This window comes from Crocodylus siamensis, chromosome 12, assembly GCF_052110815.1.
Source record: "Crocodylus siamensis isolate JL-2025a chromosome 12, ASM5211081v1, whole genome shotgun sequence".
In the NCBI taxonomy this organism is placed as follows: Eukaryota; Metazoa; Chordata; order Crocodylia; family Crocodylidae; genus Crocodylus; species Crocodylus siamensis.
The window spans coordinates 10,082,671-10,091,463 of record NC_143406.1 but is presented as its reverse complement, the minus strand read 5'-3'; the positions used below and the strand labels follow the sequence as shown (position 1 = coordinate 10,091,463).

At 43.2% G+C, this 8,793-nt stretch overlaps 1 protein-coding gene across 1 annotated transcript; it reads right to left on the bottom strand.

Moving 5' to 3' along the window:
• Positions 1-401: 401 nt before the first annotated feature.
• Positions 402-7,352, bottom strand: RBP7 (retinol binding protein 7). The gene is made up of 4 exons (XM_090023695.1): positions 7,161-7,352; positions 2,732-2,910; positions 2,359-2,460; positions 402-877 (listed from the first exon to the last, which is right to left on the bottom strand). The coding sequence occupies exons 1-4, from the start codon at positions 7,231-7,233 to the stop codon at positions 827-829; spliced, it is 405 nt and encodes a 134-aa protein (XP_089879821.1). The 5' UTR covers positions 7,234-7,352; the 3' UTR covers positions 402-826.
• Positions 7,353-8,793: the final 1,441 nt, after the last annotated feature.

The window sequence follows — 8,793 nt, the reverse complement described above, 5'->3', positions numbered from 1 at the left end:
AGAAGTGAGGGCTACCATTACACATATGAGATTAACACAGGGGTGGGCAAAATGCAGCCTGCCAAACCATTCTATCCAGCCTGTGTGGCACCTAAAAAAAAAAAAAAAATCTAGAAAATTAGTATTTGTCTGCTCCTAGCTGCCTGCCATGTGGCCCTCAGTGGCTTGCCAAAGCCAGGAAACCCTCCGCCCGAAATAATTGCCCACCCCGGATTAACACAATCCCTAGTTACATTAAATATGTATTAAGGCAGCTGGTAAACAAGTGAAGCCTACTCCATGTCCCCCCCCATTATCAGTTTTAGTTTGAGAAAACAGACAAAATACAAAGTAGTCTAATGAATAGCATCATGTCAACCATAAGTGGAGTAATAAGTTTCAAAAAGAAAAAGCAATTGCTTTAGTCCTTTATTACTATTAGAAGTCAGTTTTTTCTTTTCCATTATTACCAAAAACATAGCTTTATTTTTACTCGTTGTTGTTGCTTTAAAATACAAAGACCCGCCCCTCTACAGGCGGGTGGCTTTGAACAGTATTAGTTTGTTTCTTACATGCAAAAACCCACCCACAGGGGTACAAGTTTGACTTCATATCAAGGAGTTCACTAGTAAGAGCAGAGTAGAGCTTCAAGGCTGGTCAACTTCTTTGGATACACGTATGCTACGAATGGGTCAAGTACAACAGGTGTTAGGAGTGAAAGAAAACCAACAACCCCGTCAGGCAGTTTTGAACTCTGGTGTGTTCTGTACCTCATGTACAGTTAAATATCATGGTTCATTGAGTTACATATTCAGAGTTGAACTTGGCTTTCAGTGCCGGTCAGAAATCATGCCCGCCTATAAACCTGTTTACAAACCTGGCCCTCACAGTGGAGCTCCTGCCAAAAAATGGAAGAAAACAAAGAGTTATATAACATGTTACCTTACAGCTCTAGTTTCCTACTTAATTTAATCCATAAACTTCCAGCTCTATAGAATTTACTGTCTCTAACATTTCTGAACATTGTACCTCTTGTATTATCTATATAGGGCCTAAATAAAAAAAAATTAATTAAAAAATGTGGAAGTTTAGCAGTGTCATTAAGAGCTGAACGTATTAAAAGGAACTCCCAGGTTTGTTACTTAGAGTTTGTTCTAAAGTTTTTTAGGCTTGGTTGCAGTTCCCAGACAGTTTACACCAAGGCCCCAACAACAGGGTGATTAAGAAAGCACTACAATAAAGTTTAGTGAAAAAGACAACACTGCTCAGATTGATACTTCTAACTAGTCCCTGTTGTAAAGAGCTAGATAAGAGGGCCTTACATACTGTAGCAGGGCACTGAGGTGCCTGCTACTTGTGGAGCCTAAGTGAGGAGACCAGCTGTGGGTTGCCAGGGTAACCGGTAGGAGTCAGCTGACCAGAAGGGGCCGGGCCTGGCTCCCATATAACTCCCAGGCTGAAGCCAGGCAGGCAGTTGCCTGCCAGCAGCCATAGGGGTAGGGGCTCTGCCAGAGTGAGAAAAAGGAAGAGGCTAGAACGCACAGGCAGTTGTTCAGGTGAGAGATGGAGAAACCCGGTGACAGACTTGAAGGTGATTATGGCCAGATGGCTTAGGTTTACGTTATAGCCAAAGGGCTTGAATTTGGGTTGACGGTTTACAACCGGAGGACTGGGTGAGGCTAAGGGATGGAGGAGGCCTCATCGAGGAGCCACAGCCACGTGGAGACCCCAGAGAAGCCCCGAAGAGGGGGGCAGTGAGAAGCCCCAGAAAGGGGGCTGCAGAAAGCCAGAGCGCCTGTGGGGCGTGGCTGAGAGACAAGGGCTGTGACGTGCCCGAGCAGCAGAGGGTGCGCTGAAAGACGAGGGCTGTGGAGACCCTGGGCGCCAGAGAGGGCACAGAGAGCGAGATAGACCAAACAACGTGCAGTACATCTGCGAGGCTGGGGGCATGGTACAGAGGTGGTTGGAGTCATGCGTAGCCCATAAGGCTAGGGTGTTCGGAACCCCGTTGTATAATCAAGGATCAGGGTAGTAGGAACAGTGACCAGGAAGATGAGAGGCATCCTCCCTTTAACTTTCAAAAGATCAAGACGTGGCGGCCGAGAACAAGGGTGCGTTAACGCAAGCTTGGCACAGTAGGGGGTGCTAGGGGAGAGCACAGCAACCCTAGGATGTTTCCCCCGCCTGGTACATATACATATGAATTATGTACTGTACAATGATCTTGCTCTGTCCTCGTTACAAGATCCCAGAGTCACTAACGTGTTCACTGCACAGAAATATGTAAAGGAACATGCCAGTCAAACAAGATTCAGGGTGCTGCCATGGCTTGGGTTCTCTTTCATACAGACCCATGAATTGAGATAACGTAGATCGTACCACGTAGAGATTATCTCCTTCAATCCAGTGAGTCCAACCCCGATTGCTCTTCTCTCCAGTCTGTGTGCAGACAAGCTTGTTATTGTTCCAGGTAACCAAACTCTGCATTTGAGAAGAAAGCAATAGTGCATTATTTCTACTCCCTAAATCACTCTTCTCTACACGGATGGAGGCACTACCCCATGCTACTCAACTTCCTTAAGTTTCATAAGCACATTACAGAGGAGAGTGGCACCCTTCTCCCCAACCCAGGAACTGAAGAGTTCCTTGTCCTGGATCTAAGGCAGAGATGTACAACCCTACAGTAAAGATTCAGCATTTCAGTGCATCAAATTAGGCTTTTGCCTCATATAGTGAGTACGTTGTGTCCTACCCTGCATTTTCTATCATCCAAGCTTTTATTATCTTCTTGAAACCGTTCTCCAATTCTGAACTGGACACAGTCCTCTTGGAGAGCATTAGTGGTGTGGATGGTAAATGAGTCATTGTTCTGTGTAATTATCTTCAATGGCTTCGCATGGTTTGCTATATTGCGTGTAGCAAAGTCAATAACTTTATAAAAAAAAAACAACAACAACACAACAACAAAAAAGTTGTTGTTACAGGGTTTAAAAAAAACAACACACAAACCACCCAAATAAACCACACACACAAAACCATGTACACAGATGTTGCTAGAGCTTCTCAAGGAAAACATTATCTAGAAACAAAGCAACTTTGGTTCTTAGTGCTTCTTGAAAGGTTGACAAGGTTTTAAAGTGTCTTTCCTGGAAAGTATCTCCTTGAAGAGAGGAGGTACGTGCTTAATATTTTACTCTGTGTTGCACCATTCCCAGGTAAGATTTCAACATTTAAAGAGTGCTGGTCTTTCACTATCAGCAGATTATAGCCATGTGTCAGTGACACTGTTCTGGCAGTTGTAGGGAGTTCTGCCATTATTAGTACAACCCAGATGCTGTAGTTGCTTTGATGGAAATTCTGGTAGATACATTCGGCCTATATATTTTTACTACTACTACTGACACCACTACCATATGAAGTCAGATGAAAGTTGCATCTATATTGCAAGGTCAGACTTTTGGTTCCATTGAACTTTTCAACATTCATCAGACAATCATTCCTCCTCTGCAAACCTCCATCATGCACTGGTCCCCAACTCTACCTTATAGTACTGAGTGCTGCTTGCTGCTTTAAGCACCTCTACATTAATCTGTATCCAGCTTTTTTATTTATTAATCACTTTAGCACCAACATCTGAAGTGTGGTTTAAATTTGAGACCTTTCTCCTACATTTTGAAACAGTTAGAATATAGTGAGCAAGGAAGTTTTGGACAACAGGTTGTTAAAAAAAAAGGCTTGTGTAGACAATAAGAATGCTTGAATTTTTGTATTCCCCACCGCCCCAGGTGTTTTAACCATCAGTATGAAGGGACGGCTTTCATTTTTCCAGGGACTGCCAATTACCAGCAGCTGGTGTACAGCAATTAATTTGCAACATCAGGCTCAGTTGACATCAGACACTAGGCAAATTTTTGTTCTATTTTTTTCTTTAAAAGCCATCGACAGCCCCCATCCTTGTAAGACCCAATTCAAAACCTTAGCTACTTTTTTAGTGAAGTTTGACAAGCTCAAGCAGAGGCCCCCCACTACAGTTTGCTTTCCTTCTCTGGCTAAGCTCATGCTGGGAAGGTTGTTTGCCTGCTATATTCTGATGGAGAAACCAAGTAAGATAAAGAGCATCCAAGAACAGTCTCAGGCCTCCTTTGATCTATGGTTTTCTCCACCTTCCGTTTTTGGGGCACAAACTTTACTTGCACTCTGAGTACAATTAGTTGACATGGCAGTTCCCTGTCACAGAGAAACAGTACATTTGGCACATTTATGTGAAGCTGAAAACTTCAAGTTACTTCCTCTTCCCAAATCCTGGGAGTAGTCAGCTCATAACAGCCACCATCTGTTAGCCGTTTAATGCATTCAGTTTAAGAAACTGGAACATTCTGCGCATTATATAGATACTAAAAATAGATACATGTATGTCTTTCATCAGTCAGTGTTGCTCATATGCTAGCATAGCAAGACTTGACTTTGTACAGCTGCATGTGTGCATTTATCTTAAGAACTCCCTCCCACACAAAATCCTGTAATTTTGAAGCTGAGTTTAATTGCAGTTAATTATTGATCTCTCTGAAAGTTGTGCATTAGGCTAGGCATCTCAAACCTTCCCATACAGAGATTCTTTTGCCCAATGGAGTGCCCAACTGTACTTCTTTGAACCACGCTTTGCCATTTCTGTGTTTTCTCACCCAGAAGACATGGCTAACCTTACTTTTTTTCGCTCTGCTCCTGTTTTTGCCCCCTGTCCACACTCATACTGGTCTTTTAAAGTACTAATACAGGCAAGCTAGCCTGGAAAGTGAGTGCAAGTCTGAGAGGCAGAGGATCCTGTTGAGAATGGTTTTACTACAACAGGTTACTGGGCCATGTATGAAATGGATTTCTCTTTTCACGTGGCAGTTGCAAGTCTTTAGGTAGAAGTTGTTACCTTTAAAACTCCTTAGTGTTCAAGAAATTTTATTCTTCAGTTATCAGGGCTGTACTCCCCTTCCTTCTCTTCCTTCACCCACCCCCACCTCAAGAATGCTGCAGAAGCCATGCAATTATTATATTAATTCAATAGACACATCACTGTTTGTTAGAAAGCAAGGCACTTCTAAGCTAAACTACTGAACATAAGTGCAAGCTTCTGATCTAGATACAAGATAACTTTGAGTTGAACAGAGAGAGTAAGTGGAGGCAGGGTAAGAGAACCATAACAAACCACTTTATTATTGGTTAGCATTATACCTCCTAAGGAAAATCTCTGGATTAAATTTCCAACTGTGCCACAATGAAAGACCCTCTTATTCCCACATATTTCAGAAGTCGGAAGGCCAGACTGGTCTCCCATAGTCTGGAGGCCAATGAGTATTGTCATAAGAATCTCCATCCTTGGAGGTTTTTAAGACCTGTCTAGACAAAGCCTTGGGTAACATGATATAGTTGGTCCTGCTTTACGCAGAGGGTTGAACTAGATGACCTCCTGAGATTGCTTCCAACCTTAATTTTCTATGATTCTAATTTATCTCCATGACTGAGATTTAGGAATTCAACATTCAAGTGCCCAGGACTTATAACTGAAGATGTTGTCATTCTCAGATTATTACCATTATCATCTAGCTGGAAATGTAGTACTTAAATTTACTCTACTTTATTAATAATATGTGGAAGGCAATAGATTTCAGGTCATCCAATGGACTTAGTATTATCTAGAATGTCAGTTGAGTGTACAACCCAAGGATTTGTGCTATTTAACCATCACCAAATTTCTTTGCTTGCACAAGAAACTTTACTTTCAATGTTTGGTTGAATGAAGATTAATATACAGCCCACACACCTTTTCATCATGAGAATATTTGGCATTCGTAAACTTTTCTGAGTCTTCCCATCACCTCTGATGTTGTCCTGTCCTTAATCAGCTTACATAAGAGAACTCCAGTAGTTATCTCAGGGAAGCAAGGGGAAGGGCAGTTACGGCTTGACTCTGCTCTCCTGTGGTGACCTTAATTGGATGCTGTTTTACAGCTATGATACCACAGCTGTTTCTTTTGTTACCTTTCTTCCTCCACTTAAAGAAGACATCTCTTGGCCTCTTAAAGAACTATAGTTAAGCAGGCAGTCAGGGATTTAGTGTTAGTGATCTCAGAACAGTCTATTGGTTGGCCGGTCGGCCAAATCGGATTCAGAGATTTGGCTGCTGCCAAATCAACCAGATCTCCAAATTGGACAGGCCCCATCCCCTGCCCGCTCACCCAGCCCCGGAAATGGCTGCCCTGCCCGGCTCCAGCTCCCGGCTCTTTGGGGAAAAAAAACTCTGCACTCACCAGCTGGTGCCCAGTGGGGGACAATCCCCACTGCCCCATGCTACATGGGGGGCTGTGCCATGAGCCTCCTGATCCACCCCCCATGGCTACCCCACCCACCCTCGCTGCAGACTTTTAAGAAAAAAAAAAAACCCTGAACTCACTGGGACCTGCCTGGCAGGGAGCAATCCCTGCTGCCCCCGACTGCCCCATGCAAACCAAACAAATGGTAATTTCGTGAGCCTGGAGGTCTGACAGGTGTCTGAGGTCCATGCTCCTATTACATGAGGAATTAAGAGACAGCGATATTTTAACTCTCTCATTTTCTTGTTGTAAGTTGACCTTTCTCCTTTATGACTCATGTATATCTGAAGCAATTGCAGATTTTAGTGTAGTATTCCTTGTGTCCGTAACAAATGTTTTACTTAGAGCTGGTACTTGTACTTGGGATCATTTGGTGGGGGTTGTTTTGTTTTAAAGCTATCAGTTGCATCTACACCAGGATGTCATATTTTTTTACTTGAATGACAACCAAACACACACACACACAAAACACACTCTAGTAGGGACCTCAGAAAATTGCAGTTACACCTAATTTTCCTTTGAAAGGCACAGCTAAGAACTCATACCAAACTCCAGAGCAAGGCTTAAGAAGACTAGAAAGCTACTAGCAAAATAGAATAACAAATAACATCATGTCCATTCTTATATGGATGACACAGGTAGGAGTATAGGGTAGAATCCTTCTTACATATGGATCAGTTATTCTTTTGTGAGAAGAAAAATAAAATGTAACCCCCCCCTTTCCAATCCCCATTTTACAGAGAAAAGAGGCTTTAACCACCTCTTGATTCTAGTAAAGCTCAAACCTCCAGAGGTAGGGGGTAAGAGAATTTCACTTACCCAATGCCTTCATGTAATTGTCAAAGTTGCAATTGCTGATGTGTTTCCAAGTGCCTTTGAAATTGAAAGACATGATTAGGCTACGGGAGCAGAAGTTGAAGCCAAACAAACACTAACTAAAGAACAGGAACTGAAGATATGCCACTTAGTCCAGCTTTATATGAAGAGGGATTGTGGGAGGAGTTGGGGATTACAGCTGGAAGCCCTCAATGAGAGGAACAGGCCACTGAACTGTCAAGGGGTGGGAAATAGGACAGGAGTAAATCAGCTGCAGCTGGGATTATAGGACACACTGTCTGAAGTCTTCATGTGGATTAAATGTTATTGGCACATGAGTCATAAGAGTCATAACCTTTTCCTGACTCCTCCTTTCAGTTTAGTAAACAAGTAATGGTAGATGTTGTAACTATAGGAAGGCCTATTGAAAACACATCAGACCACTGGTTGCTTGATTAAAGGACTGCATGTGTTTGGAAAAAGGTAGTTTCCAAGTTATGTATGGGACATGTTCTGACAGACACATTGGACTAATCCTTGTGCTATGCATGATTGTGTAACAGGGCATTTAAGGGGAGAGTGATGTCCATGCCACAGTATTAGAAACAAGACTACATATGCTTCTTGTTTCTGAAAGATAACAAGAAAATTATATCAACATGTTAATTGATGTCCAGATAGATAGAGAAGGCAGCATTATTGCTTAGTGTTTAGAGCAGGAATCTGTGAGACAAACTCCTGGTTCCTATTCATGACTCTGTGATGAATAACCTTGTGTGCATAACCACCCAGTGCTTCAGTTTACATATGTTCTGAGATCTTTTGATGCTATTAAGTGTGTTAAAGGTAACCTAGGATCCAGGTACATCATCAAACTACAGAATGGCTGCAGTATGCTTTGTTTTCTCAACTCCCTTCCCTGTTTCCCCAACTGGAAACACTGTCTGTCTGGCTACTGTATCAACTAGTCAGAGTAAGAGATGATATCAAGATTCCACAGTTTGGTGCTGTTTAATAGGCCTGTGTGAAGCTGCTAGCATTCGCTTTGGATTCGGATTCAGCCAATTTGCGGGACAGTGATTCGATCTGGTGATTCGAATCACTGTCCCTAATCGATTCAGCCGAATCTGATTCAGAGATTTGGCTGCTGCCAAATTAGCCAGATCTCCAAATTGGACAGGCGCCATCCCCATCCCCGGAAATGGCTGCCCTGCCCAGCTCCAGCTCCCGGCTCTTTGGGGAAAAAAACTCTACACTCACCAGCTGGTGCCCAGTGGGGGGCAATCCCCACTGCCCCGTGCTACATGGGTTGCTGTGCCGTGAGCCCCCTGACCCACCCCCCATGGCTGCCCCGCCCACCCTCACTCCAGACCTTTAAGAAAAAAAAACCTGAACTCACCGGCTCCTGCCTGGTAGGGAGCAATACCTGCTGCCCTCGACTGCCCCATGCAAACCAAACAAATGGTAATTTCGTGAGCTTGGAGGTCTGACAGGTGTCTGAGGTCCATGCTCCTATTACATGAGGAATTAAGAGATAGCGATATTTTAACTCTCTCATTTTCCTGTTGTAAGCTGACCTTTCTCCTTTACGACTCATGTATATCTGAAACAGTTGCAGATTTTAGTGTAGTATTTT